This window comes from Oncorhynchus mykiss, chromosome 1 (assembly GCF_057628025.1).
Source record: "Oncorhynchus mykiss isolate SJ-2025 chromosome 1, ASM5762802v1, whole genome shotgun sequence".
Classification (NCBI taxonomy): domain Eukaryota; kingdom Metazoa; phylum Chordata; class Actinopteri; order Salmoniformes; family Salmonidae; genus Oncorhynchus; species Oncorhynchus mykiss.
The window spans coordinates 55,897,322-55,921,032 of NC_143022.1; the positions used below are offsets into that span (position 1 = coordinate 55,897,322).

At 41.6% G+C, this 23,711-nt stretch overlaps 1 protein-coding gene across 6 annotated transcripts; it reads left to right on the forward strand.

Moving 5' to 3' along the window:
- The first annotated feature begins 258 nt into the window (after positions 1–258).
- On the forward strand, positions 259–16,521 carry LOC110525297 (HMG box-containing protein 1). Of its 6 annotated transcripts, none has more exons than XM_090234767.1 (12): positions 276–346; positions 1,691–1,869; positions 2,075–2,261; positions 2,562–2,685; positions 4,685–4,796; positions 6,899–7,017; positions 7,188–7,344; positions 7,805–7,949; positions 8,076–8,363; positions 8,663–8,804; positions 9,900–9,965; positions 10,685–16,521. In XM_090234767.1, the coding sequence occupies exons 2-11, from the start codon at positions 1,728–1,730 to the stop codon at positions 9,921–9,923; spliced, it is 1,440 nt and encodes a 479-aa protein (XP_090090893.1). In that variant the 5' UTR covers positions 276–346; positions 1,691–1,727; the 3' UTR covers positions 9,924–9,965; positions 10,685–16,521. The 6 variants fall into 6 exon arrangements, with proteins under 6 accessions (XP_090090879.1, XP_090090893.1, XP_036836277.2 ...); XM_090234765.1 differs by having other exon boundaries at positions 310–731; XM_090234753.1 differs by lacking the exons at positions 9,900–9,965; positions 10,685–16,521 and adding an exon at positions 9,459–9,721 and having other exon boundaries at positions 259–346.
- Positions 16,522–23,711: the final 7,190 nt, after the last annotated feature.

Consider the following 23,711-nt stretch of genomic DNA (forward strand, 5'->3'; position numbering starts at 1 on the left):
TTAAACTTTAACTTTGTTAAAATGAGTTCAGACAATGTTGATATTTCACTGTTATTCAACAGAGATAATATAAGAACATTCCTGTGAGTTTCAATAACAAAGGATTAATTGTATTCTCCTTGTTATGACCAATCATCTGTTTCTGGGAAATAACGGACGTGCACATTCAGCCAATGGGCGTTTGATTAACAAACCAAACCAGGCCCTTTTATTGCCGTCATGAACCCACCAATAACGATTAGAGATTAACTTTACTGACGTTTTTATCCACCAATAGATGACCGGTTTTGGAAGTATTCCTACCCCTTCAATGAAGCCAGAGAGTTACTTGATGGCGACAGGTTTGGTAAAATAACAGATTTCTAAGAAACAAACGTCTAACTAATCTTGAGAAATAAGCAGTGTAATTTTCTTTATTCAGCGCGTATAGTTTGGTGGAGTGGGACAGTTGTCATTCTACCGTTCGATGTCGATTGACAATTTATTCTAGATATATTTTGTTCATTGTTATGTTTGTTATTTTGGTTGTAACATTAGCTTGCTAGGCTAGCAGCTTGCTAGCTATATATCAATATAGTGACAAATACAGCCTGCTTTAAAGGTAGTAAAACAATGTTTCGGGAAAAAACTTCGGACTCGATGTACATTTTCGGTTCATTCATTTGACAATCTCGAACAGTGGGGCGCAAGCGGTGTCGTGTCTGAACTTGTTGACATTCTTTTGTTTACAAGTGAGCTTGGTTATTTTCTAACTATTAGACAAGAAAGCTTATTCCCTTGTGACAGCACTCAACACAATAACATATTGCATTATAGAAAAAAGTAATTGGACAGTTGGCTATAGGCTATGTTAACGTTTCACATTTCTAAGAGTAATAAGTGTCATTCTATGTTTTAGCTAGTTTTCCAAGAATACAAATGTCAAGAAATAAATTGCGCAAGATTAGTTATCGGATATCTAGAAAGCCATATCTAGAATAAATAAATAAATATAATAAAGCCTAACATTAGATATAATCTTAACTTTACAATTTAAGTTTCTACGATAACCTAAAAAAAATGGCTACATTTCATTTGGCCACAGCTACGAAGCAGAAAGCTTGTTATTGTCTTCAGCTGATCCTTTATAATGTAGCCTACATTGCTCAGACTAGGTGGCATGCCACGTTGATATTTCTCAATTCGCCTTTATCTATGAAATAATATTGCTATTTTCTCTCGATATTTTGTGAATTTTTGTATGATCATAACAGCGTTATTGACCAGTGCTTGTTATGCAGTTATGAATGAATGAGCTCTGGTGCGCGTGCGCGAAGTTCCTCAAGTTTATAAACAAGGGCTGCACGCATATGATCACATGACTGTTCTTTATCTAGTCTACACAGACAAAGGACTTTGTTATATGGAGGCATTTTATCCCCAATGTAATGACCTGTAGATTTGATTTGATTTATTATGGCCATAATGTGTTATTGCCACAGGAAATGGGATTCGTAATTGTAGAATAATGCAGTCAACTATGCTTTTTAACCAGTGCTTTTTATTATTCACCTATTAATATTCAATGCAAACATAAATTACATAGGCCTAGCGTTTAACCAAATAATTCAAATAATATTAATTCAGAATTTTGTATGTTTTATACCTGTTGTGGTCAGATTCTGAAATTGTAATTTATCGTTGTCTCCAGTGGCTGTCTACAGACTTTCCAGCTGACATGGCGTAATATGTTATGGGAAGTTAATAAGACTGAACAAGTTGAGGAAAACAAGATGGATGCAAATAGAATGGAAGACTCTTTTGATCTTCTGAAATGCAATGAGGCTCTGTCCTCATCACCTGGCTGCCCCCCTACTCCCATGGAGTATGGTAAATATCTGCTATTATGTAATAGGTCTACACACACACACACACACACACACACACACACACACACACACACACACACACACAGTATACAGGTATAAGACTGCAATGTAAAGTGTTACCATAAAGGACAGGAATGTTCTATTTAATTATATTCTGAACACTTATAAGCACAACCCTGACCAACCTCACTCCCCTCCCGCTCCAGATGACCTGCCAGAGCTGCAGGAGGTAGAGGAGAACCAGTCCTCTCTGGTGCTGTTCCATGTGGGAACTGGGGTGTCACATCAGGACTGTATAGCTGGTTACCCTCACACCAATTGGCTGACTGAGCTAGCTAACATCGCCACCAGCCCTCAGAGCCCCCTACTGCAGGAGCCTCCTCCCATCAAGAGGTACCTGTTGTGTTTAGGGGTTGACAACGCATATGCACACTCATTTACTGTAGCATACACACACGTGGTACACAATACACATGCATGTCACACAAAGGCACGTGGTACACACACACACAGACAGACACACAGATAGAGCCACACATCAACAAAGCATTAGGTTTATGTTTGATATGTCGAATTTGATATGTATATCTGTATTTCTCCTTATCAGGTCGTCTCATGGACGGGCAAAGTGATGGTGTTAGATTGTTAATGTATTGATGATTGATATGTATTTCTCTTTATTCCTCTCATCAGGTCGTCTCCTATGCACATCTTTGCCACCAGTCGTAGTTTACATTCTTACGCCCGACCTCCCCTGGCTAGCAGTGCACCCAGCCCCTCTAGGGGTCACCTTAGGGAGCGCAGCAGACGTGTCAGAGTACGACCTTTCACCATTTACCTTTCAGTTCAACCATTTCCTGTGTGTGGACCCTATCACCCTCTCCACTTCTATACTGAATGAATGAATAAAATGTTTTTGTACGTGTCACGTCACCTAGACTATTTACTACAAGATTATGTATGACCATTTGTGTTCATTGTGGTCAATTCCATTTTAGTTTAGTCAATTCAGGAAGTAAACTGAAATCCCTCACTGAAATTCAAATGTTCTATCTATGGATTGGAAATTCATTTAGGAATTTCCTTGATGAACTGAATTGAAGTGGCTTTGGCCAACCCTGATGGGCATGCTTCATTCAGGGCAATGTACAGTGCCTTGCGAAAGTATTCGGCCCCCTTGAACTTTGCGACCTTTTGCCACATTTCAGGCTTCAAACATAAAGATATAAAACTGTATTTTTTTGTGAGGAATCAACAACAAGTGGGACACAATCATGAAGTGGAACGACATTTATTGGATATTTCAAACTTTTTTAACAAATCAAAAACTGAAAAATTGGGCGTGCAAAATTATTCAGCCCCCTTAAGTTAATACTTTGTAGCGCCACCTTTTGCTGCGATTACAGCTGTAAGTCGCTTGGGGTATGTCTATCAGTTTTGCACATCGAGAGACTGACATTTTTTCCCATTCCTCCTTGCAAAACAGCTCGAGCTCAGTGAGGTTGGATGGAGAGCATTTGTGAACAGCAGTTTTCAGTTCTTTCCACAGATTCTCGATTGGATTCAGGTCTGGACTTTGACTTGGCCATTCTAACACCTGGATATGTTTATTTTTGAACCATTCCATTGTAGATTTTGCTTTATGTTTTGGATCATTGTCTTGTTGGAAGACAAATCTCCGTCCCAGTCTCAGGTCTTTTGCAGACTACATCAGGTTTTCTTCCAGAAGGGTCCTGTATTTGGCTCCATCCATCTTCCCATCAATTTTAACCATCTTCCCTGTCCCTGCTGAAGAAAAGCAGGCCCAAACCATGATGCTGCCACCACCATGTTTGACAGTGGGGATGGTGTGTTCAGCTGTGTTGCTTTTACGCCAAACATAACGTTTTGCATTGTTGCCAAAAAGTTTAATTTTGGTTTCATCTGACCAGAGCACCTTCTTCCACATGTTTGGTGTGTCTCCCAGGTGGCTTGTGGCAAACTTTAAACTACACTTTTTATGGATATCTTTAAGAAATGGCTTTCTTCTTGCCATTCTTCCATAAAGGCCAGATTTGTGCAATATACGACTGATTGTTGTCCTATGGACAGAGTCTCCCACCTCAGCTGTAGATCTCTGCAGTTCATCCAGAGTGATCATGGGCCTCTTGGCTGCATCTCTGATCAGTCTTCTCCTTGTATGAGCTGAAAGTTTAGAGGGACGGCCCGGTCTTGGTAGATTTGCAGTGGTCTGATACTCCTTCCATTTCAATATTATCGCTTGCACAGTGCTCCTTGGGATGTTTAAAGCTTGGGAAATCTTTTTGTATCCAAATCCGGCTTTAAACTTCTTCACAACAGTATCTCGGACCTGCCTGGTGTGTTCCTTGTTCTTCATGATGCTCTCTGCGCTTTTAACGGACCTCTGAGACTATCACAGTGCAGGTGCATTTATACGGAGACTTGATTACACACAGGTGGATTGCATTTATCATCATTAGTCATTTAGGTCAACATTGGATCATTCAGTGAACCTCAGAGATTCAGAGATCCTCACTGAACTTCTGGAGAGAGTTTGCTGCACTGAAAGTAAAGGGGCTGAATAATTTTGCACGCCCAATTTTTCAGTTTTTGATTTGTTAAAAAAGTTTGAAATATCCAATAAATGTCGTTCCACTTCATGATTGTGTCCCACTTGTTGTTGATTCTTCACAAAAAAATACAGTTTTATATCTTTATGTTTGAAGCCTGAAATGTGGCAAAAGGTCGCAAAGTTCAAGGGGGCTGAATATAATAATAATAATATGTTTCTCTTTTTTTGAACATCCCCCATTCAGGCCAGCAGTGAGTCAGAGTCTGGTGTGTTCTCTATGTCATCATTCTCTGATGATGAGGACATGGGTTGGTCTAACTCCTGGCCCTTAACTGCCTGGCACTGTTTCCTGAAAGGTATGGATCCACGCAGGCGCGCACACACACACATACACAGAGAGAAATTGATAAGCTTTTCCTAGAATTATGGCCTTGAGTGCATTTACATTTTACTTGTGGAAAAAGCCTAGCTAACACATTGATAACAAGTGGCTGTGCAATCTGGATTCAGGACTGTATCAGGCAACATATCACAGATATGTGGCATGGCATGGATGAAAGAGAACTTCCTCCAGTTGATCAGTAGCAAGATTGAGGCTATGCTTATTGGGACACCCAAGCAGGTCATCAGTGCTGGAAACATCTGCCTTACAGTCAATGGCTAGGCCATCCACCTGTCCACTGTGTCGTGACGTTGTATTAGTTAATGTGACGACTGTTGTTCATCGAATGATTAAAGTTTCTAATTGCGTGATTAACTGAATCAAGCAATGATTAACTCATTAACCTGGGGCACCATGGGAAAACTAGTTTTTATTGAGTTTCTATTTCCCGAATTAACTCAAAGAATATCAGAATATCGATTTTTACAACAGCCGCTTATTAACCAGTTGCCTCTACCAATCTCGTTGTGAACGTTGTATCGCCCGTGAATCTGCACGGACCCGGGTCTCACCAATGAGTTTGTACCACACCAATCTTAGTTGAATATTTATTTACTAAAAAGCTAAAATTATAATAAAAGATACACATAGACAAAGCACATTATCGGCTATTGATTAGAACTTAGTATAATGGGCCAACACACTATGGCGTGTGTTACCCACAATGGGGATTTCAAGAGAGAGAAAAAAGAAAGTACACGAGAAATATACATTTGGGTGAATTTGTCAGTTATGCTATTCTAACCCTAGCCTTGCCCCAAACTGTCGCTCTTATGGGTCAGAATATAATGATGTAATTACGTGGGGATGATCTCAGAGGATTCTCTGTGTGGACCGTCCAGGCTGCTCGATGACGCACTACTCCGGCGCACCTCTCTGACTGTCCTCCCGATGTCAGTGTCCTTTTGGCTTAGGAGTCTGTTCCCTCACCCTTTGCTCTGGAAGGGGTCTTCTGAGGACAGACAGCTCTGTAGCTCAGAGCTCACAGCATAGGAATGAAACCCTTTAGATACCACAATTCGATGGGAGATGGAGGCTAGGTGGTTCGACTTGAATTCACCTGCTTAGACACAGCTACTCATCCGTAGCTTGGGTAGAAAATGATTTCTTTGTCTTCAAACTTGTTCTGGGTTTGTTGACTTTTTAGATCTTGCTGCAGCTTGGGTCAGGTAGTCTTCCTGTAAATTCTATACTCACAGGTTTTATACCCTTGGGTCAGAAGTGGGCATAACCGCCTTTAGGGCAATTTTCTGGGCGTACCAAGTTAATGAGGCAAGGTCTAGATTTGATTCAAATCCAATTTTAGACAACTAACTTAACATTTAATCTTCCCCAAAACATTCTCTTTGATTTGGATATTTTCCATACAACGTACAATGGGGCGGCAGCGTAGCCTAGTGGTTAGAGCGATGGACTAGTAACCAGAAGGTTGCAAGTTCAAACCCCCGAGCTGACAAGGTACAAATCTGTCGTTCTGCCCCTGAACAGGCAGTTAACCCACTGGCCGTCATTGAAAATAAGAATTTGTTCTTAACTGACTTGCCTAAAGGTAAATAAATAAATAAACATCAAACATGTACTAGGAAAACTCTTCACATTACAATGTTTTCGTAATCTTTAATAGAAAATGACATACATTTTCATATTCCATCTATCGTCTTGACCACCATTGTGGCTGACGGAAACCAAAATAATAAAGTCCCTTTATTTCATGTTTAATGTTCAGTTGAGCTGTAATGAAAAGTGTTATATTAAATATATTCTTTTTTTAAGCCTGTGTTTCCTCTGTGTGAGTTGCTAACTTAATCCAGAGTGAACATAAATTCATAGGGAAATATCAGCCTCTGGTGTTTAGACAGCAGTATGACAGGCCAATACGGTTTGTACTTCTTGGTAAGTAAGGATGTATCAATAAGAAGCATCAAAAGTCAAGTCTCAAGGCAAGAAGACATTTCTGTCTCTCTCTCTCTACTTACTCTATTTGACTAAATGTTTTGCTGTTATCCTCCTATTCAGGCACCCGGTTGCGGTTCCACATGGGTTCTAACAAGGAGTGGCAAGAGGCTGAGGACCTGGGAGACTCTGATGACGAGTCAGATGATGATGAGAGAATAATGCCGTCCACTGCCCGAAAGGTAGCAAAATGTTTTACAGCAACAAAAAAATAATCGAGCTAATCCCTCCCTGTTTGTTTGTTTTCTTCCGTTTGATGCCTTATGAACATGCCCTTGCTAATCGCCAGATCTGATATGATTGGCTAGACTCCCTCTCACATTTTTTTCTCTGGATGTTGATTGATTTACAGAGCTACGGTTCGGAAGGTCTGAAGCTAGTGGCCCACGAGGAGAACGTGTCGTACGGCCAGGCTGTCCTCAAACTCACCTTTGACCCCGGCTCGCCAGAAGATGGCCTCTTAACGGCGGAGTGCAGATTTGATCACCCCTTTTTTGTGAAAAACAAAGGTAAAAGAACGAAATGTCTTTGAATTGTTAACAAGATAACTGAATCAGTTAAGGGAACATGGCAAACTGGAACTGCGTGCATAATGATAAATGCAGGCGGTATTATTCTGAAATCCTAGATATTTTATTTACCTTAATTTAACTAGGCAAGTCAGTTAAGAACAAATTCTTATTTTCAATGATGGCCTAGGAACAGTGGGTTAACGACAGATTTGTCAGCTCGGGGATTTGAAGTTGCAAACTTTCGGTTACTAGTCCAAATCTCCAACCACTAGGCTACCCTGCCGCCCCTATCATCAGATTGATTAAGCAAATGTTCAGCTCTTGATGTTCAATGGCCTATTGGTAGGATCATCTTTGAGATTGTATGGTGATAGGGCTTTATAGTACAGGCCAGATGTACATATTTTTTGTGTATTTAAAAAAAATGTTTACAATTCCATTTCTCTTCCTGTCCCAGGCTGGTCCTCGTTCTATCCCAGCCTGACGGTGGTGCAGCACGGTATCCCCTGCTATGAGATGCAGGTGGGGGACCTATGTCTTCCTCCAGGCCACAGAGACTCCATAAACTGTGACGACTCTGTTGTCTTCGACACCTTCAGGAGGTACAGAATAATATTCTGAATATTATTCAGACAATATCAATGCCTCAGTATGACACAGTAGATAAGATTTTAGTGAAATTATATAAATTGTGTTAATCTTCCCTATCTCTTCATATCCATCTCCAGTTATGACTTCACCCCTCTGGACTCTTCAGCTGTCTATGTGCTGAGCAGCATGGCCAGGCAGCGTAGGACCTCCCAGTCCAGCAGTGGCGCTGTCTCCCCTGACCCAGAGAAACTCTCCAGTTCCTTCCACCCCTCCTCCACCAGCAAATCAAACAGGAGCAATACCTCAGGGACAGCCCCTGGCGGGGCCACACCCACCAAATGCAAGCGGCCAATGAACGCCTTCATGCTCTTCGCTAAGAAGTACAGGTTGGAGTACACACAGATGTACCCTGGGAAGGATAACAGGTGGGTAGGCAGACCAAACGTGTGTGTGTGCATGTGTGTAAAACATAATTTTCTGGGGGGGATGGTCAGTAGTACATCCGTCCTGTTCTGACAAATTGTTTACAAAATGAAAGGATCTCTATGTTAGGAACGTCTCTGAGTAGATTATTGCTTTAGACCAGAGCCACAGGTAGGATTACAGTAGCAGAGAAAAGAGTGTTGTCTCTCACAGTAATTAATAAAGTTCCACACACATGAGTGACTGAATTAATTAATGAATTATGGTAGAAATTATAGTATGTCCTTGTGTCCCTATACAGAGCCATCAGTGTAATCCTGGGTGATAAGTGGAAGAAGATGAAGAACGAGGAAAGGAGGATGTACACCATGGAGGCCAAGGCTCTGGCTGACGAGCAGAAGAGACTCAACCCTGACTGCTGGAAACGCAAGAGAACCAACTCAGTAAGTTGATCACAGTGACCACGTTTACATGCAGACCAATATTCCCTTATTATTCTGGATACTCAAGTATTCAGTTTTCGAGTTGACACACAAACATCATATCCGGTTTACAATAACCCGAAAAGCTTTTATCCTGGCTGTAGGAAAGCCGGATAAGATGCCTGGGATATATGCTGATCTTAGACTGGATACTGTGGCATGTAAACATCTTATCCCATTTACGGTTGTTTTTTGCGGTCTGTGTAGGCTCAATTTTGCATATCATGGGTGTTGTGTGATGATGTTTTCATCTGATTGTCAAACAAATCACTTCAAAAAGTAGGCTACCTTCGCAGTTCGATACACCATAATTCCATAATAATACATTTAGCTGATACTCCGTACTGGACCATATAGCCTACTGGCTACTTTCACTCCTAATTTAGACAACTTTTTGCTTATAATTTACGACATTTGGTAGGCCATATTATAATTTCTGACATTTGGTAGACCATTTGCTCGTCAACTACAGTATAGTTAGATACATGCAGCTTCTCTTCTGTCATAACTTGTTAACCAAGAAGACTAAATAAAGTAGTGCTCACCAGAATAATGTCTTACATTGATAGAATGAATGTGTTAGTAAACTAATTAATACCGGTCTGTTTCGTTTAGGGACCGGGAAGAAAACGCAATAACTCCAAAACAGTGGAATGATTGGTCCTGTGCAAAATGTACAAATGCCATCAGTTTGAACGCTTTTAAGGAAATTAAAAGCTGTGAAAACGATGAAACCTTTCTGATAAGGCTTCAGTTCATTTTGGGAACATATTTTATGTTGTTGAAATACTGTCTGCTTGCATAACAGTGTCAAAGATAACATTACACGCACATTCACATTTTCTGAGATGCTGAAATAAATAAATCATATTTCTCCACTCCTCTTCTCAAGACAAAATTAACATTTGTGGTATCATTTTACTGCAAGAAATGCATAATTCTATAGTAGTTACGAGCTACTATCCGGAATACTGTGCGCATGTAAACGTGGTCACTTATCATAAAGAACTCAGTAAGGTGTAATAGGCATGACACTGATCTGCTCTTATTTCGAAGGCCCAATTTCTGTCCTGGACATAAGGTCCTGAGCGAGATTCAAACCCTCTGGTTTAAACCAACACGGTAAGGACTGTTATTATAGGCATGATCATAAAGTTCCAACTGAAATTATCCAGGTATATAGTTTACCAGGCAACTGTGCCAAATTCAGGGCTTAGCTAAAACAAATAGTGATGATGTAAGGTCACAGATTTATAAAACCTATAGGGCACATTGCCAAAAATGTCACAGCAGCCTATCAATGGAAAGATAGGATTGCACACTCTAGGTATAATAACGCTGTGTGCAAGTTCTGAGCATGCTTTAAAGGCTCAGTACACTAAAAATTCAGTTTTCCTGTGTTTTGTATAATATTAACAGCTGGTTAAACGAACACTGTAAAAGTGTTAAACCATGTGATCAGTGTTATTTCCTGATGGTTTCTTTTTGAAAATACAATCTACATAGGATGTTCTAATCAGCAGGTTTGCATGGGCGGGAGTTTCGGCTTTCCATTGTGACATCACCATGCAGTAAATTGGTTAATAGGCCAATTACAAAGACTTCTAAAACTCTCTGCCAATAACAGCTAGTTTTCAGTTTTCCCTTCCCCACTCAGACCACTCCCAGACAGTCCTAGCAAAAAACAAAACACAGTTTTTTTGCTAAGCTATTTTTTGCCAATTTTAATGTAAATCTATTAGAGTAAGGTACTTAATTGTTACCCAGAAATGATTTGATATTGACATAAAAATGTCTGCATTGGGCCTTTACCCTCCACCGCTCTCTTTCTCTCTCCTCAGGGGTCCCAGCACCAATAGATGGCCTGGTGAACAGACCGACCAGGTGAACAGACCGACCAGGCGACCCCACTAGCCTCTCTAGCCTGGTCCCAGATCTGTTTGTGCTGTATAGCCAACTATGGTCGTTGGACCATAAGACAGCACAAACAGACCTGGAACCAGGCTACTCTCTCTCTCTGCTCACCTGTCAAATTGATGAGACATAACTGTGATGCTGAATACACTTGCTTTTATAACTAAGAGACCTTATAGATAGGCCTACAAGATAAAACGACAACTATGAACTATATATTAAAAAGCAGGTCATAAAGTGTAACTAACCGTGCTTATATTTTCTTACATTTTAAAATGACAAAAGTTGCCTTGTTATTCCTCTATAAAAAAAGGAAAGGCTCAGTTTTATTTCTTCAGGTAATTTCATATTTCGAGGCATGAAACCTTGAGATCAGGGTTGCAAAATTCTGGTAACTTTCCAAAGATTCCCCAGGTTTTCCAGAAATTCAGGTTGAAAGATTCCCAGAATCAGGAGGGTATAAGCAAGAAATCCAGAATCCTCCAACCAGGAATTCTGGAAAACTTGAGAATTTTGGTAGAAATACTGGAAATTGAGAATCCTACTTGAGACCCAGTGGTGCTAAGTTCGGTTAAGGAAGGAGGAGCAGTGATACAAAAGTTATATTTTTAATTGTAAAATAAATAAGGGGGATTTTAAATAGCTTTGGTAACACTTTATTTTAAGGGTCCATAATAAAGCATTTATAAGGCATTGACAAACCGCTTGCTCATCATTTATTAATCATGCAGGAATGTCTACCAATGGCATGTCCATCTTTTTGTGAGAAATTACACTGGTCACTCAAAATATTTATAAAATATTAATAAAGTATAAATAGTGCTCACTGGACTGCAAAAATACTTTACTAATTATTAGTAAATGGTTTATAAATGTGGGCGTAATGATTAATAAATGGTGACCACACAATTTATAACTGCCTTATTAAATGGTTTTAATACGGAACCTTAAAATGGTGTTTTTTCTCTTCTCAGCTGTAGTTCATATTGACTTATATTTGTACAACTCAATATATTGCACAGATTGATAAAGCCTTTCATGCATTGTGTCATACAGTACATGACCAAAAGTATGTGGACACCTGCTCGTCGAACATCTCATTCCAAAATCATGGGCATTAATATGGAGTTGTTCCTCCTTTGCTGATATAACAGCCTCTACTCTTCTGGGAACGCTTTCCACTTGATGTTGGAACATTGCTGCCGGGCCAATTTTTTTTATTTAACCTTTATTTAACTACGCAAGTCAGTTAAGAACAAATTCTTATTTACAATGATGGCCAAACCCGGACGAAGCTGGGCCAATTGTGTGCCTTGCCTAGTCTCGCATTGTCTTGTTTTGATCTCAGTTTTTTGTTATTATTATTGTTACTCTCAGAAGGACCAACCAAAAGCATCTGTTGGAGACACAGGTAGAGTGGCGAAGGAGCTGATCCCCCTTAACTCCTTATAAGGAACCACTCTCCTGGCCTCTGGTCATTCTCAAGCATGCTTCTCCTCGCACTCTTGTGAGCAGTGAAATGCTGAGATACATCTCACTTATATCAGAGAACCAGGGTTACAAAAGTAACCTTAAGTTCTCTTTCAAATACTAATTTCAATGTATCACATACTCTATGGTGATATGGCCAACTCTCGTATCGCAAACATGCTCACCGAAGCCAGGGTAGTCCCAACATCAGCAACCCTCAAGAGGCTCCGAAGCTGAGGAAGTGCGCATGCAAGAAGTTGCAGAAACAAGTTGTTGGGAAAACTTCATAACAAAGTGAGGGGAAGCCCAAAACATGGTGCGCAAATCTCAGTTTAATGAGATATGTCTCTTTCGAGGGTGGTAACCAAATGATTGAAAGCATTACACCCTTGCCTGAGCCTTCGTTCAATCCAAGTAGATGTGCAATGCGTGTACTGGACAACAACAGGAACGCCCTTATAGGCTCCAAGGTGCGACAAAAATAAATTGTCGACCTGGACCAAAGGATGGGGTTAGGTATAGGGTTAGCCTGAAAAACCCTGGGGCAGAATGCGGGTGTGAACAGTGGCAGGTAGAGCACTGTCCACACACTCACTTTAGGGATGCCAAAAGCAAAAGATGGAGGAATATTGCTTCTCAGCGGCTAGTAGCTGCTGTGAAAGAATCTTAAGCACAATAGACATGTCCCAGGTTGAGTAACCTCATCCCTAGGCTATTGCGCACGGTGCAATATAAGCCTTGGATATCAACGATTCAAAGTTGGCCTTAGTGGGAGTGACGATATAATTTTATGGGAGTGACCTACTGAGTAATGTATTTGTCATCATTAAATTTTGGAGAATCACATGACTGCAAAGAGTGGGGAGGGTTAAGGGGAAGGTGTTGTGGGTGACGATTGGTTGGTAGATTAAGCCAATGCCTATGCAATGGGAGTTTCTCCCGTTCTTTCTGTATTGGCTAACGAAGGCCAACAAGTTTGACGCGTTGGTCCACCAGACCTTCTCTCTGTCCAAAAAAGTCCTGCAAGGAGCATAAGACCATGGAACACAGTGTAGGACGAAACGATCTGTTTAGTCATACCACTTCTGTAAAACAGAGAGCATGCATAAGGAGGTTGGCCCTCTTTTTCAAGAGTTGAAGACCTGCATTTCTTTCCTTAAAATGTAAAAAATAAATGTAAAAAATAATCTCACCAGCTATGCCCCGAGAGAGTAGAGAATTGCTTTGTTTGCTAGGGTATAAACCCTGCATAAACCCTGCCAGGACTGGTTGTGAGTAGGGTATAACTGCTGCCTGAAAGTCACTGGCCATCGAGGGGCTCAAAAATGAGGGGGAGGCCCTATTCCCTTGCTCTGTGTAGACGGAAAAGGGAGGGTAGGTAACATAGTTGAAAAAGCATACGGCATCCCTCTATTTCATTGGTTTGTCAGCTCTCCCGCCCCAAATGGCGTGGTCACCGTTTTTGGGATGGGGTCTCCCATGGCCCTCACACGGTCTTTGCTTCTATCAGGGTGCAGAAAGTCAGTCTGGATAGATGTGGGAAGTGGGCTCTCTCTAGACAGAGCAGGCAATGTATCTGAAGGAAGAAGTATTCAAAATCCTGTATTCATAAAAAAAAATCCTGTATTCACTGAGAAGTAGAAAAGCAATTGACACAAAGCAAAAACCTTTCGTTCAGTACTCAACCTCTCAACAGGGTCTGAAGAGCTACGCTCAGCAAAAATATCCTACACGGTTCGCTTCAGAGCAAATAAGCAGGAAACAGGGTCATGCTGAGATCTAGAGAGCAATAGTCCTCAAGGGGAAGATGAACGAGAATGGCCATAGGCTTGGAGAGTGGCTCCTTATAAGAAGATGAGGGGCTCATCTCATTTTCCACTCTGTCTCCAACATATGATTTCTATTGGCCCTTCCAAGAGTATTGGTGATCCTAGCGAATCCCCATATGTGATACATCAAAATGAGTATTTGAAGGAGAACCCTTATGTTATTGTTCCATTGCAAAACATTTTGAAAGGTTTCCTTCCTTGCTCTAATGAACATAACTCAGATACCCTGTTTCCTGATTCACACTGTAGGGTCGAACCAACATATTATTATAGCTTGGATATTTTCTTTTCACATTGTGCTTTCTAGCATGGTTTCAGGAACTGTGATAGATGTATAACCAGGCCTCTCAGTACAGCTCGGCCAGGCTTGGCTTAGCCCTTTAGTGTGAATCAGGCATCTAGTTGCTAAACCAGCTGGTCGTGTGCCGATGATGATGTATGTTTCTACACATGGATGTTTTGCACACTCATCCAAACAGCACTTCAGGCCCAAGCCTTCACTTTTAGTGTTTTAATTTCTTTTTGCACTTTATATACAGTACATATGTAATCTTATACAGTACAACCAATTAAATGTATGCTAGTGGAAGCTACTGGTAACTGCCAAAATAAAGGAAACATGTGAGTAATGAGGGATACAAAGTATATCGAAAGCAGGTGCTTCCACACATATGTGGTTCCTGAGTTAATTAAGCAATTAAAACATCACATCGTGCTAAGGGTAATGTATAAAATGCCCAGTTTCCCATTATTTTGAAATAGGGGTTTAAAGGGTGTGTGTGTGTGTGTGTGTGTGTGTGTGTGTGTGTGTGTGTGTGTGTGTGTGTGTGTGTGTGTGTGTGTGTGTGTGTGTGTATTTGTATTTATTATGGATCCCTATTAGCTACTCTTCCTGGGGTCCAGCAAAATTAAGGCAGTTTATACCATTTTTAAAACATTACAATACATTTACAGATTTCACAACACACTGTGTGCCCTCAGGCCCCTACTCCACCACTACCACATATCTACAGTACTAAATCCATGTGTATGTGTAGTGCTTATGTTATCGTGTGTGTGTGTATGCGCCAATGTTTGTGTTGCATCACAGTCCCCGCTGTTCCATAAGGTGTTTTTTTAATATGTTTTTTAAATCAAATTTTACTGCTGGCATGAGTTACTTGATGTGGAAAGGAGTTTCATGTAGTCATGACTCTATGTAGTACTGTGTGCCTCCCATAGTCTGTTCTGGACTTGGGGACTGTGAAGAGACCTCTTGTGGCATGTCTTATGGGGTATGCATGGGTATCCAAGCTGTGTGACAGTAGTTTAGACAGACAGCTCGGTGCATTCAACATGTCAATACCTCTCATAAATAAAAGTAGTGATGAAGTCAATCTCTCCTCCACTTTCAGCCACGAGAGACTTGACATGCATATTATTAATATTAGCTCTCTGTGTACATCCAAGGGTCAGCCGTGCTGCTCTGTTCTGAGCCAATTGTACATTTCCAAAGTCCTTTTTTGTGGCACCTGACCGTATGACTGAACAGTAGTCAAGGTGTGACAAAACTAGGGCCTGTAGGACCTGCCTTGATGATAGTGTTGTTAAGAAGGCAGAGCAGCAATTTATTATGGACAGACTTCTCCCCATCTTAGCTACTGTTGTATCAATATGTTTTAACCATGACAGTTTACAATCTAGGGTTACTCCAAGCAGTTCAGTCATCTCAACTTGCTCAAGTTCCACATGATTTATTACAATATTTAGTTGAGGTTTAGGGTTTAGTGAGAGTTTTGTTCCAAATAAAATGATTTTAGTTGTAGAAATATTTAGGGCTAACTTATTCCTTGCCACCCACTCTGAAACTAACTGCAGCTCTTTGTTGAGTGTTGAGTCATCTGCATACATAGGCACTCTGGCTTTACTCAAAGTCAAAAACATGTAAAAAAGCAAGGGTCCTAAACAGCTACCCTGGGGAATTCCTGATTCTAACTGGATTATATTTGAGAGGCTTCCATTAAAGAACACCCGCTGTGTTCTGTTAGAGAAGTAACTCGTTCTCCTCTCAGATATAGATACCTTATTCCTTATGATTTATTTTTGGACTGAAATCTAGAGGCTTGATGTTGGTGTTTCCTTTATTTGGCAGTTACCTGTGTATAAAATGACATATGAAATAATCTTCAAGAGATCTATCAGTTTTTACATTGACACAAACATGGCCAAACTGTATACAGTAGGTCTAGCCTGAGTGCCAGTCTGTTTTGTGCTCTATGGCATGACAATGAATGACAAGGAGTTGGCAGTACAGCATAAAAAGACTGGCACCCAGGCTAGTACAGGTCATGTGATGTTTTGCTTGCAGGTTGCCATGGCGTTGAATTTATACAGCTTTGTTGTTGATAATGTACAGGTCCATGCCCCACCAAACTCAAAATATCCTTGTACTATATTTTAAATAAAAGTTTAAACTTGCAATCTTATTCACCTGTCCTATCTTTTGTTTTTGCACGTCTTGAGCATTTAAGAGGTAGCCAGCTAATTGTAGGAGGGACAGCTCAGTTTTCATGAATAATTTGTAAGATGATCTTAGCAAAGCTGAAGATTTCCCTCAGATCTCTCAGGTTTTCCTCCCGAGTGGTGCAGTGGTCTAAGGTACTGCATCGCAGTGCTAACTGTGCCACTATAGATTCTGGGTTCGAGTCCAGGCTCTGTCGCAGCCGGCCGCAACCGGGAGACCCATGAGGAGCGCACAATTGGCCCAGCATTGTCCGGGATAGGTGAGGATTTGGTCTGCAGGGATGTCCTTGTCCCATCATGCACTAGCGACTCCTGTGGCGGGCCGGACGCAGTGCACGCTAACACTGTCGCTGGTGTACAGTGTTTCCTCCGACACATTGGTGCGGCTGGCTTCCGGGTTAAGTAGGCATTGTGTCAAGAAGCAGTGCGGCTTGGTTGGGTTGTGTTTCGGAGGACACACGTCTCTCGACTTTCGCCTCTCCCGAGTTGTACGGGAGTTGCAGCGATGAGACAAGACTGTAACTACCAATTGGATACCATGAAAAGGGGGTAAAAAAAAACACTGATCTCCTAGGTTTTCATGTCTCTCAATAGCCATGTGATCTATATGTGTTTACAATACACAATTTCACAACGAGCAAAACCATCTTCCTGTTACCTTAGAAATGAGTCGGCCACCCTCAAGGTGTCCATATTTTTCAGCGCTTCAGGCACACATACCGGAAACACATGAAGTGACCGTTGAGTCACAGCAACTTCCTCTTATACATTCAGGACATGCATTGGTAGTACCCAACTGCTAACGATCATCAGGTCGCTAATGGCCTGGTACTCACAGCACTATTGTCCAACTAACCACTGATGTCAAGGCAAATGCAATTGAAAATCACATCAAACACTTATCATCAAAACAGTATGTGCTTTTAAAACTAACTGATTTATCAATTTCAAGAAAAAAGTTCAATAGGTTGAAACTGAGTGGAACACATTGTGGATATTGTTTCAAAGCCTAACACACCAAATGGGCAGCTCTTTTTTTAGGTGATGATTATTCAAAACAACCATATGCATATTAGAGTGGAACAGGGGAACCCAAGAACAGACTCAGATGAGTAGACTGGGATGAAGTAACCAAGGTATTTATTGAAACACGGGGAAGATGGAGTGCAGGTCAGGGGAAGCTCGGGCACATAGCTGGAAACCAGGTGCGGAGGCTGAGGCTGGAGCGAGAGGGGTTGAGACAGGGTAAGCAGGTCCGGAGGGGAATCCAAGGGAGTAGTGGAGTGGGGAAACCAGGACAGAGTAGCAGGATGACGAGATGTGGGACTAGAGACAGGTACCACAGTCAGAGCGGGCAGAACTGTAGTGGAGAGGAAAACAGCGTCAGGCAAGGAAAACAGGCACAACAGGATTTTTTATTTTTATTTTATTTCACCTTTACCTTTACTTCACCTTTAGCTTCACCAGGTAGGCAAGTTGAGAACAAGTTCTCATTTACAATTGCGACCTGGCCAAGATAAAGCAAAGCAGTTCGACACATACAACGACACAGAGTTACACATGGAGTAAAACAAACATACAGTCAATAATACAGTACAAACAAGTCTATATAAGGCAAAAAAAGGCCATGGTGGCAAAAACAGGATAACAGGATCTGAATAGTAGCTGGTGGGGATCTGCTCTGACTCCAGCACACCTGTCTCCGCCCACACAATCATACACACACAGAGAGAGAGGGAGACAGAGAGAGTACTGGGGGAGTGGCGGCAGGTTAAGGAGACACAGGATGAGCAGTAGAGGGGGTTGCAGGAGCAGATGTGACAGTTTATGCACAAGCATAGGACTTTATTTGAGCCTAAGCCTGAAAAAAAAAAACTGAATTAAAATAAGGATTGTGTCGTTATACAATACATTGCCTACTGCATATATGGCAGAAAAACATGACATTTTTATTTATTTAAGGTATCTTTGGTACAAACCATGCCTTTGGAATGTATTCAGACCCATTGACTTTTTCCAAATTTTGTTACGTTACAGGCTCAGAGGCTGACTACACCACTCGCGTCACGTGCGCGAGCATTGCACAATAAATTTAGGAATCTATGTTATTCAATTATTGCACCCACACTGCTCGCGCTCGCCAACGAGTGTCTGCGTTGCCAAGGGCTAAAATAGAAGTAATTCCTATTTCTGACGCAGATCGCGTTTTAAGTCCTGCCTCTCCCATCTCCTCATTGGTTTATAGAAGCAGGTACCCACGTGCCATCTCCTCATTGGTTATACCCACGTGGGTGATTGAAAGACGAACTGTTTTGCCGGTTGTCGTGGTAATACTATGAACGTGTAGATGCCAAACACCGTATAAGTTCAAAGATGAAAAAGCCTGGAAGGAGGAGAGATGACTAGAAACAATTCGGTTGACCGTTTTATGTGTGGATTAATTGTCGGAGTAGAGGACCTTGTGCATTTCAGGTAAAATAACTCAATGTTTATATCCCAGTACAAATTAGCTAGCAACAGCAAGCTAGCTAAATAGGACAAATTAGCTAGCAAGTGCATGCTAACTAGCTAAATTGCCATACATATTTAAGGCTTTTCGACCTGTCCCCAAATTAATGTCATTAGTTCAGAGTTTGTTTTGATATTTTAACCTGCGTATAGTGATCGCGTTTGGTTTAGGGCAAAATAATAATAATAAAATAAATAAATGTATGCACAATAGCTCACGGTGGCGCATGCGCGCTGCCAGTTTGCGTTCTGTGGTATTCTAAAATTGATTCAATTGTATTTTTTCCTCCACCTACACACAAAACCCCATAATGACAAAGCAAAAACATGTTTTTAGAAATGTTTGCAAATGTATAAAAAATATCAAACTGAAATAACACATTTATAAGAATTCAGACCCTTTAGTCAGGCTGGACGGGGTGCGTCGCTGCACAGCTATTTTTAGGTCTCTCCAGAGATATTCGATCGGGTTCAAGTCAGGGCTCTGGCTGGGCCACTCAAGGACATTCAGAGACTTGTCCCGAAGCCACTCCTGCGTTGTCTTGGCTGTGTGCTTAGGGTCTTTGTCCTTTTGGAAGATGAACCTTCGCCCTAGTCTGAGGTCCTGAGCGCTCTGGAGCAGGTTTTCATCAAGGATCTCTCTGTACTATGCTCCGTTCATCTTTCCTTCCTTTAATCCTGACAAGTCTCCCAGTCCCTGCCACTGAAAAACATCCCCGCAGCATGATGCTGCCACCACCATGCTTCATTGTATGGCTGGTGCCAGGTTTCCTCCAGACGTGATGCTTTGCATTCAAGCCAAATACTTTTTTCTTGGTTTCATCAGACTAGAAAATCTTGTTTTTCATGGTCTGAGAGTCATTTAGGTGCCTTTTGGCAAACTCCAAGCAGGCTGTCATGTGCCTTTTACTGAGGAGTGGATTCCATCTGGCCACTCTACCATAAAGGCCTGATTGGTGGAGTGCTGCAGTGATGGTTGTCCGTCTGGAAGATTCTCCCATCTCCACAGAGGAACTCTGGAGCTCTGTCAGAGTGACCATCGGGTTCTTGGTCACCTCCCTGACCAAGGCCCTTCTCCCCCGATTGCTCAATTTGGCCGGGCGACTAGCTCTAGGAAGAGTCTTAATGGTTTCTTTTAAACTACTACCATTTAAGAATGATGGAAGCCACTGTGTTCTTGGGGACCTTCAATGCTGCAGAAATGTTTCGGTACCCTTCCCCAGATCTGTGCCTCGACACAATCTTGTCTACCGACAATTCCTTGCACCTTATGGCTTGGTTTTTGCTCTGACGTACATTGTCAACTATGGAACCTTATATGGACAGGTGTGCCTTTCCAAATCATGTCCAACCAATTGATTTTACCACAGGTGGACTCCAAGTTGTAGAAACATCTCAAGAATGATCAATGGAAACAGGATGCACCTGAGCAAAGGGTCTGAATACTTATGTAAATAAGATATTTCCATTTTTTTTTATAAACATGCGGAAATGTCTGAACCTGTTTTTCGCTTGTCATTATGGAGTATTGTGATAGATTAATGAGGAAAAAACTACATTTAAATACATTTTAGAATAACATAACAAATTGTGGAAAAAGTCATGGTGTCTGAATTCTTTCCGAATGGTCTGTAATTGGTCTAGCCTAAATTAAACAAATTAAGAGTTAGTCTATAGTGAATTTGTAGCCTATTTGATTTTGAATAGCCGAGTAACAGGTCATTGTTTATATTTTCATAATTAATAGGCTGACATGTTACCTTTAGCAACAGAGCTGGCATTGTTTATTTAGCTGGATAGAGTCAAGGATACATTTAGCATTATTCGAAAAGCCTACTGCAACATGTATCTTGTTTTCGTTTCCCTTGCAATACGTTTGATTAGTAATAGGGTTAAAGTAAATAAACCAGTCCCAAAACAGATTATTTTTACAAAATAAAAAATCAACCCCCAAGGCGCGCGGTCAAATGATTTTCTGCTCATCATTACACTGTTGTCTTTCTAAAGTAAATCAACATCTTCACCCTCCTTATCATTTAGTTAGGCCTAATTTAAATTAAATTGTGAAGTAAGGTGCACAATTATCACCCATTCATCCATTTGTCATTCGTTCAGTGAGGAGAGAGAGACACATTAGTGCCTGCCTGGGTACCAACGTCCTACAGCAGGTTGTTTTGGCAAAATGTGTTGGGAATAGGTGTGAAATAAAACAAACACAAGGTTTTTCTGTTTGTGATTTCAAAATAATTTTTTTGGGGGCAGATTTTTTTTACACTGAACAAAAATATAAAATGCAACTTAAAGTGTTGGTCCCATGTTTTATTAACTGAAATAAAATCCCAGGAATGTTCTATATGCCCAAAAAGCGTATTTCTCGCAAATTTTGTGCACAAATTTGTTTACATCCCTGTTAGTGAGCATTTCTCCTTTGCCAAGATAATCCATCCGCCTGGCAGGTGTGGCATATCAAGAAGCTGATTATTACACAGATGCACCTTATGCTGGGGACAATTAAAGGTCACTCTAAAATGTGCAGTTTTGTCACACAACACAATGCCACAGATATCTCAAGATTTGAGTGGAGTGTGCAATTGGCATGCTGACTGCAGGATTGTCCACCAGAGCTGTTGCCAGATGATTTAATGTTCATTTCTCTACCATGTCTTAGAGAATTTGGCAGTACGTCCAACCGGTGATACGTTGGGCAGACCGCACCACCCTCTACACAGCCCACAACCGCAGGGCTCTCCAGAGGGTGGTGCGGTCCGCCCAACTCATCACCGGGGGCACACTGCCTGCCCTCCAGGACAGCTACAGTACCCGATGTCACAGGAAGGGCAAAAAGATGATCAAGGACAATCATCCGAGCCACGGCCTGTTCACAACTTACAGACTTGTTTACGTGCTGCTGTGCGTAACCTTACTTTGCTAACCTTACTTTGCTAACTGACAACTTTACAGTTTTTACTTTTTAATTACCGTTTATATTTTGAGTTTTTCCCTTACTCAACTTTTTTAAATTCAACTATTTCACTCCGGACACCTTACATGGTTCGTCAGGAATTCCAACAGCTGAAGCTAAGTAGTAACATTAACATGATGCCTTCTAATTGCAGTCGCTGTACTCATAATATACAGGAGAACAATTGCCTTACGGCGAGGATAGCTGTGCTGCAAGCCCAGCTTCAGACGCAATTGTCAGGCAAGGGTAATTTCAATGTAGGAAAGGATGAAACAGCGTCTGTGTCACCAGTAAGTTCAGATAGTAGTATAAATCCCCTCACACTGTCCCCGCAGCCGGACAACTTTCTCATGGCTTCTGGAGGGAAATGCTGTAGGAATGCTCCACCGGTGTCGCTCATTCAGCCAACAGAAACTTTCAACCGGTTCTCCTTATTAAGCAGCGAGTCGGAGCCAGAGACCGAGCCTTCTCTGGTCTCTACTCCTCCCGTTACGGGGTCTGAGACGCCGAAGCCTCCCACCATTAGCTCTGACAAATTGAAAACCCTAGTCATTGGCGACTCCATTACCCGCAGTATTATACTTAAGACGAATCATCCAGCGATCATACACTGTTTACCAGGAGGCAGGGCTACCGACGTTAAGGCTAATCTGAAGATGGTGCTGGCTAAAGCTAAAACTGGCGAGTGTAGAGCGTATAGGGGTATTGTTATCCACGTCGGTACCAACGATGTTAGGATGAAACAGTCAGAGGTCACCAAGCGCAACATAGCTTCAGCGTGTAAATCAGCTAGAAAGATGTGTCGGCATCGAGTAATTATCTCTGGCTCCCTCCCAGTTAGGGGGAGTGATGAGCTCTACAGCAGAGTCTCACAACTCAATCGCTGGTTGAAAGCTGTTTTCTGCCCCTCCCAAAAGATAGGATTTGTAGATAATTGGCCCTCTTTCTGGGACTCACCCACAAACAGGACCAAGCCTGGCCTGTTGAGAAGTGACGGACTCCATCCTAGCTGGAGGGGTGCTCTTATCTTATCTATGAACATAGACAGGGCCATAACTCCCCTAGCTCCACAATGATATAGGGTGCAGGCCAGGCAGCAGGCTGTTAGCCAGCCTGCCAGCTTAGTGGAGTCTGCCACTAGCACAGTCAGTGTAGTCAGCTCAGCTATCCCCATTGAGACCGTGTCTGTGCCTCGACCTAGGTTGGACAAAACTAAACATGGTGGTGTTCGCCTTAGCAATCTCACTAGAATAAAGACCTCCTCCATTCCTGCCATTATTGAAAGAGATTGTGAAACCTCACATCTCAAAATAGGGCTACTTAATGTTAGATCCCTCACTTCCAAGGCAGTTATAGTCAATGAACTAATCACTGATCATAATCTTGATGTGATTGGCCTGACTGAAACATGGCTTAAGCCTGATGAATTTACTGTGTTAACTGAGGCCTCACCTCCTCGTTACACTAGTGACCATATCCCCCGCGCATCCCGCAAAGACAGGGGTGTTGCTAACATTTACAATAGCAAATTTCAATTTACAAAAAAAACAAAACAACGTTTTTGTCTTTTGTGCTTCTAGTCAAGAAATCTATGCAGCCTACTCAATCGTATTTTATAGCTACTGTTTACAGGCCTCCTGGGCCATATACAGCGTTCCCCACTGAGTTCCCTGAATTCCTATC